Genomic DNA, 17,916 nt, shown 5'->3' with positions numbered 1-17,916 from the left:
GAAACAGAGAAAGCATTCGATTTGGTGGAATAGAATTACTTATGGTAGGTCCTGCATTGGTTCGGCTTTGGGCCTAGATTCATATCATAGGTACAGGCATTGTATAGGTCCCCTACAGCTAGAGTCCACACAGGGTCGATTTTTTCCCCCGCCCTTTCATCTCCATATGGGCACTAGGCTCGGCTGCTCGCTATCCCTTGCCCTTTTAGCGTTGGCTATTGAGCCAATGGCGATTCTCCTGCGTTCCTGCCCGGCGGTTTGTGGTATCCCTATAGGCCCAGTCCAAGAAAAGATCTCTCTGCGGACAACACCCAGCTATATTTACATAACACCACCGACTCTTGGGGCTGCCCTGGTGCTTATCAATACGGTCGGTAAATACTCTGGCGTCTGTATTAACTGGGGAAAGTCTGTTATCTTCGCGCTCCTTCTGCAACAGGTTTCACAGTTTCGGACCCTAGGAGTAGTGATTCACAGAGACCTGACAGTTCATTCCTCTTAACCCGACTCTGGTGCTGTCTCTCCTGACCCAGAGATGGGCTGCTTGGAAAACGCTGCCCCTTACCCTGGTCAGACGGGTTAACCTTGTCAAAATAACTGTCTTGCTGAAATGTTTGTATATCTTTAGACAGACTCCTGTGTATCCCCAATGCGTTTTTAGAATCACCAAATCACCAAATCCAGCTTACAACTGCATATCACCCTGAGAGGCCTTGCTCTACCCTTTTTCCAAAAATATTATTGGGCTGCAGTCCTTGTCACACTCAGATGGTGGCTGTTAGAGGAGCCGGCTAACCCGGTTTCCACTTTGGAGGCCGAGCTGCTCACATCCTACTCTGAGCTGCACAATCTCATACACCGAAGGCCTAGGTCCAACCCCAATGTCACCCCTTCGATGCGGACTACCCTGAGAGTCTGGGAAACTGTCCGGAGCAGGGTTCAGAAACCCAATGGCTGGTCTCCTCACACTCCGATGTGGGGGAATCTGCGACTATCACCCTTCCATAACATCCCTGATCCTGTACTGTGGGCCTGGTTTGGTAGTAAGACATTGGCGGATATAGTTTCATCGGGTGGACGGTTTAACTTTGAGTTAAAACAACGGAAGGGGCTACCAAATCATATGTTCTTTAGGTACCTTCAGCTTCGCCATGCTTTTCAGTCCCAGTTTCCCATATCACTGGTGATGGAGACCACGGGTGTCGAACGCTTGCTTGGTACAGCAAATGAGACTAAGCCCCCTGGGCACCCTGTACTTACTTCCTCTGGGCAGGTTTGGATACCTCCAAGGTCTCACAACTGTTTTCGGTCTGGCAGGCAGATATTTCCACATTGGCTGATGAGGACTGGGAAGAGGGCATTCAGCAGTACCTCTCCCTGGGGGGTCTCTGCCAGGGATAGGTTTACCCAGGTCAAGTTTCTACATGGGGCATACTTCACTGCTGAGGAATCTGAGTCTTAGCAAATTCTGGGCCAGACTGTGTCACAGGCCCAGAGGATTCTTGTGGGTACCTTGGCAGATATGGTGCATTTTGATTTAGAGTTGCCTCTTGAGTCTACAGCTCCAAAATCTCTTCTGCTGGGGTCCAGGTGGCCACACCAAGGGGCCCAATAGCTGCAGTTACACCCCCACTTAGGGGAGGTATTTTCCAGAATGGGCTCATCCTGGTGTTTGTTCCTCCCAAAAGATTTGAGCATCTTTATCCTATGGAGGAAAAAAGTTTGCCAAGAGACGGGGTACACCCACTTTGGACGCTGCAGTATCTTGTCTCAACAAAAACTTGGTACCATGAACAAGGTTACAAAAAAAAAAAAAACGCACAAATATCTGAGGTTTTCAAGGCATTTTGTCAGTGTTTGGGAATGCCAATTGTGGATCTGCTAGCATCCAGATTCAGCGTGAAGCTAAGGAGATTTGTTTCCAGGACCAAAGATCTGCAAGCATTTTCAAAGGCCATCCTGGGGATCAGTTCTCCATTATACGCTCTTCCTCCAATTTAGCTTCTTCCACAGCTGTTGCGCAGAGTCCAGGGGGTGAATACGCTGGTAATTCTGGTCACTCTAGCTTGACCCAGGAGGGCTCAGTATTCCACCTGAATCTTCTTCAGGATCCAATCTGCCATCATTCTTTAACGGCTTGGAAGGGTCAGGTGGCTACCAAGTTGACTCGCATTGGATTAAATCAGCTGATTACTCATGCCTGTGGCTAGAAAGGCAAGGATAAGGTACATTTAGTGTGAAAGCTCACTCCACCAGGAGTGTAGAGGCCTCTTGTACTATCTGTTAGGCATTAGGGGAAGAGGTTTGCAAGACTGTTACCTGGTCGTCTATGCACACATTTACAAGTTTTCATAAAGGTGGGTGTAAATGCTGCAGAAGCTGCTGCGTTCAGTCAGTGTCTTGGAAGCTGTAGTGTAGCCTTAGGCCTGGAGGCAGTAGCTGTGTTCCCTGCTTTGGGACATCCCAGGTGGGCCATGATTATTAAGCCTGCTCTGTTTCTTGGTGTAGGAAAAAGACTGGATTCTAATACTTGCCTGTAAAACCCATTTCTTGGAGTACAATATGGAATACATAGATCCTTCTCTTTTAGGGGTTCATTGCTTGCTCCAAAACTGATACTCTCCCTGGGGGATGGGGTTATATAGGGACGACTTCCTGTTTTTGTTTCCAGTGTCCATTCACCTGTAGGTGGCACATAACCCAGGTGGGTATGATTAAGCCTGCTCCGTAATGTACTCCAAGAAATGGATTTTACAGGCAAGTACAAAAATCTAGTTTTTGTATACTTATACACTGACAATTGCTGTCAAAATATCATATAAAGTAATGACATGATTCAACTGATGTAATGAACATAGAACAAAATTATCTTACCTTGATATTCTTTCATGCTGTAAAAAAGACAAACAGTTTAGTACTGGCACGATGAATCACTTTGAAAATACAAAGCACAACAGTTACACTAGTGGGGTATATAAGACAGATCCAAATTATTAGCAAAAAAACGTAACTTTCACAAAGACATTTGCCAATAATATTCAACCCATTTAAAAAAAGTACGGTTTATGAGCATTTGTCCAAAACTGTACCATTCCAGCATCTGGCTTTTCTAACAAAGTACAACTAAAAGGCAAAAACCCAAAGATTTGTGGAATTCTGTCATTTCTGAGATAACCGCTCTTATCCAAACTCAAAAACTGCACTCAGAAAACCCATGAAAATTATAAATGCATACAAATATGAAAAGTAGTGGCTGCACAGAGATATTTTCACAGAAAAAAAAAAAAGGAGCTGTGCTATAATCGATTTATACATAAATCAAAACATTATAAATCACAGTATTGATATAGTTTGTGAACAATTATGCAACACCCGTGTGCATCAAAGTTCAAGTGCAAATACACCGATATGCTGGTGAAGTTCTCAAAAGAAAGGAGAGTTCAGAAAAAGTTGACAAATCCTCCTCATAAGTATTCAGATGAAGATAGAGTGCATCAAATCACCAATAGGGTCTCCAGATCATGACACCACCACCTCAATCAAGATGTGGGCTTACCAGATTAGTGGACCCGCTAATTTAAAAAGGGTCAGATGAGCATGTGGCCCAAACACCCTGGCCAGGGTATTCCTAGGACTCCCCACAGGATCCCCTTAACGGTTACGGATATGCACTGAAGCTCTGTAGTATCCAGGTGTGGCCACAATCAACAGTGTAAAACCTTACTATTAACTTGATTGTAAAGATAGCAATCTTTACAGTAAAGTTTTACACTTTGTGGAGCTACTTGTTTTATGTTGATTGCGGCCGCACCTGGATACTACCAAGACAACACTTTCAGTGCATATCTGTAACCCTTGAGGGAATCCTGTGGGAGAGTCCTAGGAATACCTTGGCCAGGGTTATCTGGCCACTCTTTAATTAAAGAATCTGGTAAGCCCGCATCTTGATTAAGGTGGTGGTGTCATGATCTGGAGACCCTAGTGGTGGTTTAATGCGCTCTATCTTCCTCTAAATACTTGAGGATTGGTTTAAACTTTTTCTGAACTCTCCTTTCCTTTGAGAACTTCAACAGCATATCAGTGTATTTGCACTTGGACTTTGATGCACATGGGCATTACATAATGGTTCACAAACTATTTATGTCGATACTGGGATTTATGTTTTGATTTATAGGTCTAATAACAGGTCTTCTGCCACTTTCAAAACAGGAATACATATAGGATTCCATGTATTTCTTGAAGTAGAACTACACAGCATCCGAGCACCCCAAGCCAAAAATGCTACTTATTTCATTTTTAATATTCAAAGCAAACCCACCTCTTAATTCATGTCTCCATGTATTATTTTGCCGAGAAATCACTTTGAAAAATACCCCCTAGCATTTCTGGCTGTGGCCATCCTAAGCAAGGACAGATAATTAATTTATTTCCTGGGATACATCTTGGCTTAGGCATGTAGGCAGTAGGGTGTGCATAACTGAGAACCCCCTCCCCAGATTGGATGTATGACATGATTTGCCTAGGCATGAAAACCAGGAAGTAACTGAATATTGGGAAAAAAATAAGGCTGGGTTTACACTTATGCAAATTTTATTCACATGACAGGAGACTGTGTCCGGCTCTCAATGGAGGCGGTTCACACACCTCTGAGACGGCCGCAGTCCGCACTGGAAAAGAGTCCTGTGTGTCTTTCGCTCAGTTACAGGTTAGAATTTAGGCAAGGGGGACGCACCGGACCCCTTGCTGCGAGCCACGGCCGCAGCTAGTGTAAACCCGGCCTAACACAAGTAAATATGATCTACTTTCATTTATTTACGATTAAAAAGAGTAAATGTTGCCTGAGAGAGTGATGTTCTGCTTTAACTTGCATTCATTCTGCAACATTCACTAGATATAAATAAGAAGCAGAACCTGTTTGATTTCACTCAATGTTTATAAAAACAGACCCCCTTAGAATGGTGACAAAACAGACAAAAAGCAATGTATCCAGCACACAGCATTAAAAACTAACAAGATCATAATACACAAATGTCAAAGTGTGAAATGAAAGAAAAGCAATTAAGTTTATGCAGTCATTAAAAATTAGCAATAAGTGACTTCGTACACATAAGTGAAAAGTGTAAACCAATTTACAAAGCAGGGAGGAAATTGGTTCTGTGATAATCAGTATTAAGCAGCCATGCACACAAATGTTATTCTTTATATAGTAATCTTAACTGTCATTTGTCTGCACATCTGTGACACATTAGTGTCTGCACATCTGTAAACCTCTAGAACACTATAATGGAGTCATTCGGCAATCAAAACAATATCCAGGTTATCATACGCATTTTAACTGTGTACGCTTTGACATTTCAAAGCACCAAATATTAAACTGTGTTGGCCGCCAGTACAGCACTCAGGCCCATGAAAATGGATTGCTCATTAGTTGTTTTGTCAAAGTGTATTACTCTAGTCTTTATTTAAAGCAGAAATGTACCCAAAAGAGAAAGTTCCGCTTTTCCACCGCCTCGACCACAGCGTTTGATCTTGGGACAGGTGAATATCTAATTATTAAAAGTCAGCAGCTACAGTTTTTGACTGAATAACCGCTTTGGGTTAAATTATCTTTTTTATTCAAGGTTAAGTATTCCAATACAAAGGCATGATACAATTGAAATTATATGAATTCATGTGCAACAAATGACATGCCATTAGGCCATGTTGCATTGAAGTTAAATTTGCACATTAATGTATGTCAGTAGTGAGTTTCTTTTGACCATACTGTGATTGTGCTACACGTTTCAAGAAATGTTATTGCCATTGATGTTGGAGCGCAACATGGCTACAATAAGTTTTTTTGTGTTAATCATTTGCACGATCACCAAGTAGGGCGGAAAAAAACAATACTTTATTTTATATATAAAAAAAAATGGAAAACTGTGCAAAAACATGTCATGGATGACAACTATCAAGCAGATAACAGTGGCAAGTAAGATGTAACGAGCAGAATAGGTTGCCAACTTCACTGTGTACATGATAAACCATGGTAAGCCAATAGTCGCAGCAAGGTATAAGATGGAGAGGGAAGAAATGAGCGGGGAAAAAAGGAGGTGGAGGAGAAATGGGATAACTGAGCAATTTGAGAAACGCTTAAAAAAAATAGCTAGAAGTGAAAATAAATAAGGCCAATCTCTGGGAGATAAAGGATTGAAAGCATCTGAATTGCTGTAGGCCCTTTCAACAAGTTCAGGTGGTGCTGTTCTGTTTAGGATCGGGACAGCCTTCCGCAACCAATGTCTCCATGACCATTATCTCGTTAAGTATCCAATCCAATTCCAATGGGGGGGGGGGGCAATGGCAGTGTCTTGAGAGATCGGTGTGAGGTGCAGTGCCGCAGAATGCCCCTTGAGATATGGAGGTTGAAGAACCACAATTCTTCAAGGCAATGTACAGTGTACTAAAAGCCTTAATTTATGCTGTATAAAAAAAGACAGGCAACAAAAAGCACATTCAATACATGCTTTTTGCCCAAAAATAGTCACTGACACATCAACTTTCTGCTATTGCCAACCAAACTTTTTCTTGTAAATCAGCTAGTGTTTACCCAATAGTGATAGGTGCCCACTAGAAGAAAGAACAAACACAGAACTCGTAGATGAACTCAAAATATCTCATAGCAGTCATAAATAAACAAACATAATATTGACCACAGTATATAGAGGACTAATACGAACTGTTTTTTTTTTTTGTTTTTTTGTTTTTTTTGATTTTTTTTTACCCCACAAGTAAATATTTTAATGATTTGCATGGTTCCATTTCTGCCAAGAATTTACCACCAATCAATATCTCTGTGGAAGTAGGGGGAAGTAGCTAGGGTTAGGTTTATGAAGGTGTCTGCAGAAAGTATCCCTCATTGTACATAAAAACAAGATCAGCTTTTATTCTCCCTTATTGGATTGGGCAAACGAGAAGCAGATATTAATTGTATGGTGCAGTGAAAACATTTCTTTAAACACCTCATAATTAAGGTAATTAACTACTGCCTTTTTGCCTACATTGTTTATTATGATCCAAACAATATGGAGCAAGGCAAAAGTGCCACCTCAGATATGTTGTGCACGTATCAATGCCCCGCGTGTGTTCTGTTAAGGATTGCATGCAAGAGTTAAAAGCAGTGTCCGTTTAGGGACACAAAAATAAAAAAATAATGATTCAACACTATCATACTTTAAATGTTACAAACACTATAACGAATATGTAAAAAGGAACTAAAGAGCACAACAATTCAGAATGAATGACGGATTGCAAAAGATAGAACAAACCCCCCAAAAAAATCTTCAAAGAGATTAATGGTAAAAAGGTCAGGTCTGAGCATGTAGGCCCTTTACAAAAAAAAAAAAATCTACAGTGAGTGACTTCAGCTTTGGGTGTACAAAAGAGCATGGGGGAGTTTAAGTGCATAATGGGAATGATATTGACACAGCCCCAAATGAACCACTATGGCTCAAAATGTATATGGTTCAGTAATATTGCAACAGTATAAATGTGAATAAAGCACCTGGACCAGATGGCATACGTCCAAGGATCCTAAAATAATTGAGCTCTCATTTCAAAGCCATTGTTTCTAATTTTTAGGCACGCTTTAATGACTGGCATAGTACCACTGGATTGGCATAAGGCCAATGTGGTTTCTATATTTAAAAAAGGGATCAAAGGCTTTTCCAAATAACTATAAACCTGTTAGTTTAACTTCTTTAGTTGTAAAGATACAGGAGAGTTTAATAAAAGACCACATAAAATTATTATTTTTTTCCAGCAAGAACGCATCCAAGTAAAAGACAGCATGGGTTCATGAAGGACAGAAGTTGACAAACAAATTTGATTTCTGTTCATGAGGAGGTGAGAAAAATCTTGGACAGAGGGGTGGGTGTAAACAGTTTATTTTGATTTTGCCATAGGGTTTGACACAGTTTCCCACACACGGCTAATGTATTAGGTAAAGTCTACAGCAGGGGTATTGAATTACATTTTATGGAGGTCCGATCAGCCAAATTTTCTGCCAGAGGAGGTCCAAATTGCATAGTTTTTGTGATTATTTTTTTTGTGTTTTGTCATTACCCACCGCCCTCACATCAAAAATCCCCCACAGCACTGCCCCCTTCACATCACCTGCCCAACCCCCCTCCACATCACTCCTTCCCCCCACAGCACTGCCCCCTTCACATCATCCCCCCCCCCCCCAGCATTGCCCCCCCTTCACACAGAGCACTGTGCCCTTCACAGTACTCCTCCCCACAGCACTGCCCCCTCACATCACAAATCCCCCACAGAAGTGTGATCTGCACTCTTCACAGCACCTGCATCCCCTTCACATCGCCCTTCCCCTCATTAGATCACCCTTACTTCACATATCCCCAGCACTGCCCCTCTCAAATCACAACCCTGTCTCTTCACAGCCCCCCTCAGCACTGCCTATCTTCACAGCCCCCCCTCAGCAGTGCCTACCTTCACAGCCCCCTAAATTTCCAGATAGTCTCCCCCCTCCAGCACTGCCTCTTCTCACATCTCCCCCCCTCCTCCTGTAGTGTGCTCCATACTTTACTCTCCTACCTTAGATCAAGCAGAGGTCGGGAGGCACCATGGTAATATACCGGGTGCGGAAGGCACAGCTCTGCATTGTGGGCGGGTAATCAGCAGAGTGCTGGTATTAGACAGACTTTGAGAGACACGGCTCTGCATTGGATGGGAACGAGTGGGCTAAGATGCAGGGTGGTCCTAGCCACCAATCACTTGCTGGTTAATATGAAAAGCAGCTCTCATTCCCATCCAATGCAGCGCTGTGTCTCCCAAAGTCTATTACCAGCACTCAGCTGATTACCCGTCCCTAATGCAGAGCTGGGATATTACCATGGTGCCTCCTGACATGCAGAGAACAGCGGCCGAGGCTGGGGAAGAGAAGCGGCTCCTAAATTACGTGACCACGGGTCCAGATGGGACAGTGGCTCGGTCCGGATCCGGCCCGCGGTCCACCATTTAGTGATGCCTGGTCTACACGCTTGGAAAAAAAAAATCAGTTTGTAAAGGGATAGAAAACTGGCTAAAAGACAGTATTCTGAGAGTAGTGTTTAATGATTCAAACTCTGAATGGTATAAGATTATTAGTGGTTAGGGATGAACTGAACACTCCCCGGTTCGGTTCGCAGCAGAACATGCAAAAAATGTGTTTGAACACGCAAACACGTTAAAGTCTATGGGACACGAACATGAAAAATCAAAAGTGCCAATTTAAAAGGTTATTGTCATAAAAAGTGTTTGGGGACCAGGGTCCTACCCCAGGGGACATGTATCAATGCAAAAAAAAAGTTGTAAAAAAAATGAAGTTTTTTTGGAAGCAGCGATTTTAATCATGCTTAAAGTGAAACAATAAATGAAATATTCCTTTAAATTTCATACCTGGGGGGTGTCTACAGTATGTCTGTAAAGTAGCGCATGTTTCCCGTGTTTATAACAGTTTCTGCACAAAATGACATTTCTAAAGAAAAAAAAAAGTAATTTAAAAACTACTCATGGCTATAGTGAATTGTCGGGTCCCGGCAATACAAAGTAATTGAAATTCCATCCAAATTCCATAACCAGGCCCTTTAGGTCTGGTATGGATATTAAGGGGAACCCTGTGCCAATTTTTTTTTTAACAATGGCGTGGGGGTTCCCCCCAAAAATCCAGGTTCGCTTGGATTTTAAGGGGACCTCTGAGCCAAAAAAAAAAAGGCGTGGGATTCCCCCCCCAAAAAATCCATATCAGACCCTTATCCGAGCACGCAACCTGGCAAAAAAAAAAAAAGGGGGGCCCATTTCAGAAGATCTTAGACGGCCATGGCTCGCCTTGCTGACATTCAGCGGCGACACAACCTGCCCGTCAGACGTCTTATTTGTGACTGCCCGACGCAATGGAACTCAACCTTGTATATGCTTGATAACTGCACGTTTCTGCTGGAGCAGCCCAACGACTACCTGTACGAACTCTGCAGTAGGACAGGTTCTGGGAAGCTTGTTTTTTTTCCCACCGCGCCAGTGGCTGCTCATGCGCGACTCATGCAGACTTCGGTGGCCATTTGATGAGATCACCAAACTGGTCAGTCGCACCCAGGGAGCCATCAGTGACATCGTACCTTACGCCTTCTTTCTGGAGCGTGCATTGCGTTGTGTCATTGATCAAGCCGGAGCAGGAGCAGGAAGATGAGGAAGTTGCAATGCTGGATGAATTCCCGGGGGGGCTACTCCACCTGAGACAAGTCAACAACGGGAGTCTGAAGAGGAGTCAGAGGAGGATGGTGTTGGGGCAGAGGAGGAGAAGGAGCAAGAAGAACATGCTTTAAACCTTTCTGGGATCCCTGGTGTTGTCTGTGGATGGGGGGATGAGAACGAGGACAACATTATCTTGGATGATGAGCAGGAGCCAGGCCAGTACAGCGCTTCCAGTTAGTGCAAATGGGGGCCTTCATGCTCCAGTGTTTTAAGGGGGACCCCCGTATAAAAAGCATAAAGGGCAAGGACTGTAACAATACGCCGAATTAGTTTCAGGTTTATGGATCGCAACTGCGGAGACTTCTCAGGTTCGAACCCAGGTTTCACTCTTAACTCAGTTAAGAGTTTGGGTTCTATCATCACAGCCTCAGTAAATTAAATAGTGCCTATTCCAGCATAAGCAACATAAAAGTAAATCTTGGTATTAATGGTATAAGGATAAGTATAGCTGCAATTCTGGGACTGCACACTAGGGGTTAGTAATGAACATTAACATGAGAGCTGGTATCTGTAGCAGTGAACATTAACATGAGAGCTGTTATCTGTAGCAGTGACATAACATGTGAGCTGCAGTACAACCTTGAGTGAAAGTCCTTAGTACTTTAGCATAGCAGTGCACATAACTTGGAAGCAAGCGGCAAGTATGGAGATCAGCGTTTAGTAATTGGTTTCTATAGCAGAGTACTTGCGGTTTCAGATAGCTGGGCATGGATGTGCGTCCTGGGAGCCTGGACCTGGTTGATGAGAGCGGTAGCTGCAAACAAGGAGTCCTGGTGATCCAGTTCAGGAAGCTAGAGCTCAGTTCAGGTGAGTCCAGCTGACAGTGGTGTTCTGTCAGCAATAGAGGAACACCTTCCTGTCAGTGCTGGGAGTTTAAATAGGCCGCAGGAAGTGAGAGGGTATTCGGAAAGAAGGCAGAAACAAAGAGAGTTGACTGGGAAAGAAGCAACTATAGTTGTACTTGGTGCAAAGTTATTGGTGTGACGTTACAAGGACCAGTACTGGGTGGAAATGTACTTGGACCCCCAGTACAAACAAAACATGGCGGAAATGTTACCACCATCACAGAGGGCTAACAGAATGCAGCATTTCCAGGCCTTGCTTCAAGAAATGCTGCATTCTGCTTTTGCGTCCGCTGGCAGAGGAATTCCCACTCACAGAGAAACAGTTTTGGGTACCAATCCAACAGTGCCTGCAAGAAGAGGGTGGTTTGAAGATGTGTTGGTCACTAATGATATGAGATCCAGTGTCCTGTCAGAAAGGATGTTCACCTAGCTCACAACAGTGTTGACTACCTCACATTTATAAAAATGAATGAGGCATGGATTTGGAGGAATTCAACACTTGTGATTAGTAGACCATGTTTGATACAAATTCAGGTGAATGCCTGTGGGCTAATTTTTTGGACCTGTACTGGCCGGCACTTCTGTATCCGGTGAATGCCTAATGTACCACCAGCCACAGAATACAAAGTTGTTTGCTGTCAGGTGAATGCCTGTGGGCTAATTTTCGGGGGCTGTACTGTCCGGTACTCAATTTTGTATCCGGTGAATAGCTTAATGTTCCTCCAGCCACAGAATACAAAGTTGTGTTTGCTGTCAGGTGAACGCTTGTCGACTAATTTTTGGGGCCTGTAATGGCCGGCACTTATGTATCCGGTTTTACACTTAAAGGGGTTGTAAAGACAAAAATATTTTCCTCTTAAAATTAAAATCTGACAGTAGCTGATAAAGTAAAAAGTAATGTTTTGGGGGCGTGGCCTGATGGAGCATGGAGTAGGACGCTTCCTGAAGAGCTCCGGCCATTGATCCTGCAATCTAAGCCATCCTGCCTTTCACAACCGACTGTAGCCTAGCATACTCACCCGTTTGGACTCCCCAGACTCAGGGCATCATGTCGCCGTCAAAAGCGCAGAAATCGGCCCAGGCGAAGCTATCGCAATACCGCCACGACCCGGGGGGGGGGGCAGGCGGAAGATGGCGGCGCGGCCCAGGACAGAGAGGCGAGGGACACCGCAAAACTGCTTGAAGCCATCACGCTCTGCCGTACCACCCTGGCTACACAAATAGAGGAGGTCAAGGTAGATATCTCCCTCCTTAGGCAGGACATGAACAATCTCCGTGAACGGCTGAAAACGGCGGAGACCCGCCTAGGTGCTGTTGAGGATGCGTTGCTGCCATTACAGTCGGGGGCTGATCATATGCAGCAGCAGATCCTGCAACTGTTTTCTCAAGCAGGATGAAATGGAGAACAGGCTCCGGAGGTGTAATTTGCGCCTGATCGGTCTACCAGAGGGAGCTGAAGGAAGAGATCCAGCCATGTTTCTGGAGCAGCTACTCATCACGGCCTATGGAAGGGAAGCCTTCTCCCCCATGCTGGCTGTGGAGCAGTTAGCTATGCTAACTGTACTCCTTTACTTGCATTGACTTTGCATCTATACTTTACTGTAGTGCTCCATGGACAGCTATATAACTGCCATTCTTATTTATGCCCAGTCCTTCACCTGTTGTGAACTTCCCCCCTTTTTTATTTTTGTGGAACTTTACTGGGCCTATTGTTTGCCAGTACGCACTACCATGACTGATGTTTTATGACTTCTGCAGGACCATTATTTGATTTTTACTTTTTTCTTTTACCTACCGTTAATATTTGGGTTACACTGGAAATGTGATGCATGACTTATTCAATACCATGAACATACTTCTGGGGCTACACTAAGAGCTCACGTGAATCCTAAGCTACCCAGGTAGCAGGAGCCTTGGGACTTAAGCTGTCCTACCACCTACATGTACTGTGCAGCAAGGATATTCCCTGTGTCCATCCCGGAATGTTGATCAGGTTATTGGGGGGTGCACAGGGGGTGCCAGTCCCCACCTGCTCTTATGTCTCGGGGGAAGCTGCTTCTTACCGCGCGCCTTTTTTCTCCTCATGATTAATTTGAAGCCCTGGGGGGTGGTGGGTGCACGGGGCCCCTCGCAAGCTACTGTTCTTTTGTTCTTTAGGTTACCCTGTACACCGGGATGGTAGTAACTGTTTTGTTTTGGGATAATGCCCGCACTAGTTTTGAGATGTGCAGGGGGGGGAGGGGGGGAATTAATGTTTAAAAGTTCAAAGGTATGTAATGTGTGTCAGACGCAGCTTAGAAATGACAGTGTATGGTTCAGTTGGTTTTTATGTGCTATGCTACAACTACTATCATTTTGGGTTTATGTTGTTTTAACCAAGCCCATGGGAAACCAGGGGTTTGGCTCTTGTACCATGTTCAATGATTTTCTTAGGACTGTTCTGTTATGGCGTCTCTGAAGTTCCTGACATGGAATGTGAGGGGGCTGCGCGACAAAATAAAGTGTCCAGATCTCACCCAAGCAGAGCTCTTCAGACACATCTGCTCACTCTGCCATATCCCCAGGCAATCAACCTTTACTTGAAGCCCAATGCCAGAAAAAAATAAAAAAAACAGCCTTACCTTGCAGGGGACTGCACCCACACTGAAAGGGCTAACTGCCTATTCAGAATAGGGGACAGCAAAAGCATTTACTTAATCCTCCGCTCCACTGACAGATGGTGCTTTTCTGTGTGAAATGTTCTTTGGGGTCTCCATGTTCAGTGCAGGACTATGGGCTCTGCAGAGCTCTTGCTGATGTCAAAAGACATTAGACTGCCGGAACACAGGCAAGAGGCTGCAGAGACTGGTCTAGCAGCATAGAGGATCAGGCAAGCAAGACTGCTTTACTTGTTCCCGTTAGACAGAAATTATGAATTAACCCCTGAGGTTTGGGCACAGCCTGATTAAAAGTGAGGACTTCAGAGTACAGCAATAAGGATGTACAGGTACAAGTAGCAAGTTTGTAGTTTATACCTACTTTATAAGATGAACAAAAAATAAAATTCTCCAGCACAGACACATGCCAATTTTTTTAAAAAATTTTTTTATAGAAAATAAGTGTATGATTTATCAGATAGATTTTTTAGTAATTTGACTTGCATTGACAAGTGAATAAGGCAACATACTGTGCATTCATTGTCTATTTGAAGTTTGAATAGTGAAGGAAAGTTAAAAACCCCTATAAAATCATTTTTTGCTTTCTGTGCTCTGCTGGGGAGATTTCCCTTGATTTTCTGTCCTGGACAGGAAATGGAACGAGATCTTTCCAAAGTGAATGCAATTTACATCTTAGAGAGTGGTCATAGGTACAGTTATGCATTGGAGGACTTTCCTCGTCCTCGTGATCTGATCCAAAAACTGATGTGTCATCAGAGCAAATTGATGCCCCAGAATGTAATCGTTACTCTTCACAAAGTTCTTTTCATTTCTAGTTAGAACATCCAGAGATTCAACTTATCAATTTTAAATATAAAAAACGAACATCAAAGTATATATGGATCTACATGGCGGTGCTTGTGCCATTAATTACATAAATTAATGTCACACAACACCAGTTTGCAAACATTGAAAGTACAACAGTCACAGTCCACACACAAAGTATATACATCCCCCCCACGGTCCATCAGAGTAACTCAGCTCAGATAATTACCCTGCATGGCACAATCAATAGCCAACATAAAAATAAATAAATGCACCCGTGGTGTAGCACTATACAATTAGCAATTTTATTAAGTATAAAAAAAAAAAAATGCTCACAAGCATCAATTAAACAGCACAAGGAGCACAAAGTGCATCCAGGGAACACTGGTCAGCGTAGTATAGCTAATGCATTCAACCGCCCCAGTAATTGCTCACACCAACTTTCTCTCACCACACTGCGCTAGTCCTTATGTCACTTCCAGTACACGCTAAATTTAATATAGTTTTAATGAAAATGCAAGAATATATTTACAGTAAAGATATTACAAAGCAGACATAGCAACAGCAAGAGGGGATTCAGCCATTCTGAAGCTTCCCTCCAACCACTTTGCATATTTTATATATACACTGCGATTCTGTACTTGCCAATTATGCTGCAGAAATCTCCCTCCACTGAGTCTGGATGCAACCATTTTAACTGTGGGCAGGTGAAGCTGCTGCCTGTTCACTTCCTGTATTCACACAGACACACCTCCAGCCTTGCAGCCTTCATTGGCTCTCTTATGACTCATCCCCCCCTCCCTTCCTGGCAATCTCACAAGAGTGAGAAAGAGCTGTGCATGAGGTCATAAGCCTAGGCTAATGACCAGACAAGAAACAGGAAGTGGGCTGTATAAGGTATTTACTGGCAGAATTTTTTTTTTTTTTACCATCCAAAATTAGAACAAAGGCAGAGGTTTAATAGATTCAAAAAATTACTGAAGTTCTGCTTTAAGTTTACCTGGTGTTTGGTTCTGTGCAATGTGATCACTTTCACAGTAAGTCCAATCTGTCATCACTGGTCCTCAGAAAAAAGTGGCTTATGATGTCCTTGGTAGTTTTGATGTCAGATGAGAGATGCAGCTGCCAAATACAACAGGTCTTTTGTTGTACTTAGAGATATGTTCTAGATTGAATCTTACCCAATCAAAATGCCAAAGTGTATTTTATTATACCCAGAAAAAACACACCCTTAAAGTGGTTGTAAACCCTCATGTTTTTTCACCTTAATGCATCCTAAGCATTAAGGTTAAAGAAACATCTGACACTTACCAGCCCACCCCCCGTTTTACTTACCGGAGCCCTGGAAGTCCCGCATTGAGACTCGACGAGTATCGACTCCTCATTGGATTGATTGATAGCAGGGCTGTCAATCAAATCCAATGACACAGGTGGCGGGGGCGGGGCCGAGTCATGCACTCTGCGACTATGGACACTGAATTCAGGACCCGGGAGAGCACCCGCAAGGTAACCCCTTTGGGAGAGCACTTCCCGAGAGAGCTGCCGGGGGACCCCAGAAGACGGTGTTCAGGGCCACACTGCAAAACGAGCTGCACAGTGGAGGCAAGTATGATATCTTTGTCATTTTTTTTTTAAAACAAACCTTTATCATCACTTTAATGCCAATTATCTTTAATACATCTATATTTCCCTCTGAGGAGTTTTCACAGTCTGATCAAAAAAGTGTGCATTTATGATTTTATGGAAACTAGATATGACAGACATTATTCATATCTCTCAAGAGATCTAATGTGTCTTATTAGCCTTCTAGACTTTATAATATATGCACCTTTGGTGATGATTGGTATTTTGTTATACATGTCTAGATCCACTTTATAGGAAGTTAATTCCACCAAGGCTAGAGTTATGGATGTACTCCAGTAGTTCAGTTCCCAGTCAAAGAGACAGACCCACATGTTTATTGCAAGGCTGCTCTACCAGACCATTAATGGTCTCTACTAGCAGGGTCTTTTGCAGACCCCACTACTAGAGGCTTATGACATTGCTGCATTCCTCATATGACCTGGGTTCAGTCAAATGTGATTTTTCACATGTTTTCTCTGTGGCTGCTTAGCACAGACATGAGATTTAAATGTAATTGTACTGGCTATGAATTTGCAAGTTTTTGGAGACAAGGGCAGTGCAGTGTTTAGTACTACCCTTTTACTCTCTCCACAGTTTGGGATTCAGACCTTTTTGAAAGGCCCCCGAGGCTGCAACACCTAAGCGAAAGGCACCACTGACCAAACACTGCCATGAAGACCAAGGAACTCTCCAAACAAGTAAGGGACAATGTTGTTGAGAAGTACAAGTCAGGGTTAGGTTATAAACCCCCCCCCCCCCCCAAATCTTTGATGATCCCTAGGAGCACCATGAAATCTATTATGACCAAATGGAAAGAACATAACATGGCACAACAGCAAACCTGCCAAGAGACGGCCACACACCAAAACTTGCACGTTTGGAGTTTGAAGGCATGTGGGAGACTCCCAAAATGTATGGAGGAAGGTGCTCTGGTCTGACGAGATTTAACTTTTTGGCCATCAAAGAAAACGCTATGTCTGGCACAAACCCAACACATCACCCAAAGCACACCATCCCCATTTTTCAGCAGTCGGGACTGGGAAACTGGTCGGAGTTGAGGGAAAGATGGATGGTGCTCAATACAGGGATATTTTTGAGCAAAACCTGTACCACGCTGTGATTTGAGGCTAGGACGGAGGTTCACCTTCCAGCGGGACAATGACCCCAAACACACTGCTAAAGCAACACTTGAGTGGTTTAAGGGGGAAACATGTAAATGTGTTGGAATAGCCTATTCAAAGCCCAAACCTCAATCCAATAAAAAAAATCTGTGGTCAGATTTAAAGATTGCTGTTCACAAGTGCAAACCATCCAACTTGAAGGAGCTGGAGCAGTGGCAAGATGTGGCAAGCTCATAGATACTTATCAAAAGCGACTTGGAGCTGTGATAGCTGCAAACGGTGGCTCTACAAAGTATTGACTTTAGGGGGTGAATAGTTATGCACACTGACTTTTTCTGTTATTTTGTCCTATTTGGACACACACACACACAACTTCAAAGTTGTGGGCATGTTCTGTAAATTAAATTATGCAAATCCTCTTAACATCCAAGTTAATTCCAGGTTGTGAGGCAACAAAAACACGAAAAATGCCAAGTGGGGTGAATACTTTTGCAAGGCACTGTAGGAGATATTCTGGAAGGACACCATTCCACTACTTTGACTTGACATTGGTGCCATCTGCAAACATTGTCATTTATA

The 17,916-nt window shown here is 43.4% G+C and overlaps 1 protein-coding gene across 2 annotated transcripts in view; it reads right to left on the bottom strand.

Annotated features, from left to right (window-relative positions):
• The window catches only part of LOC120927203 (protein phosphatase 1 regulatory subunit 12B-like), an 82,263-nt gene that overhangs the window by 39,551 nt on the left and 24,796 nt on the right, over positions 1-17,916 (bottom strand). For both annotated transcript variants that reach the window (XM_040337716.1, XM_040337717.1), the window contains exon 3: positions 2,875-2,891. In XM_040337716.1, coding sequence (XP_040193650.1) covers positions 2,875-2,891 — 17 coding nt within the window. The remainder of the gene's footprint in view (positions 1-2,874; positions 2,892-17,916) is intronic.

The sequence above is a fragment of the Rana temporaria genome, chromosome 2 (genome assembly GCF_905171775.1).
Source record: "Rana temporaria chromosome 2, aRanTem1.1, whole genome shotgun sequence".
Lineage (NCBI taxonomy): Eukaryota > Metazoa > Chordata > Amphibia > Anura > Ranidae > Rana > Rana temporaria.
Note: the sequence above shows the minus strand (reverse complement) of the source record. Positions and strands in the feature narration are given on the sequence as shown.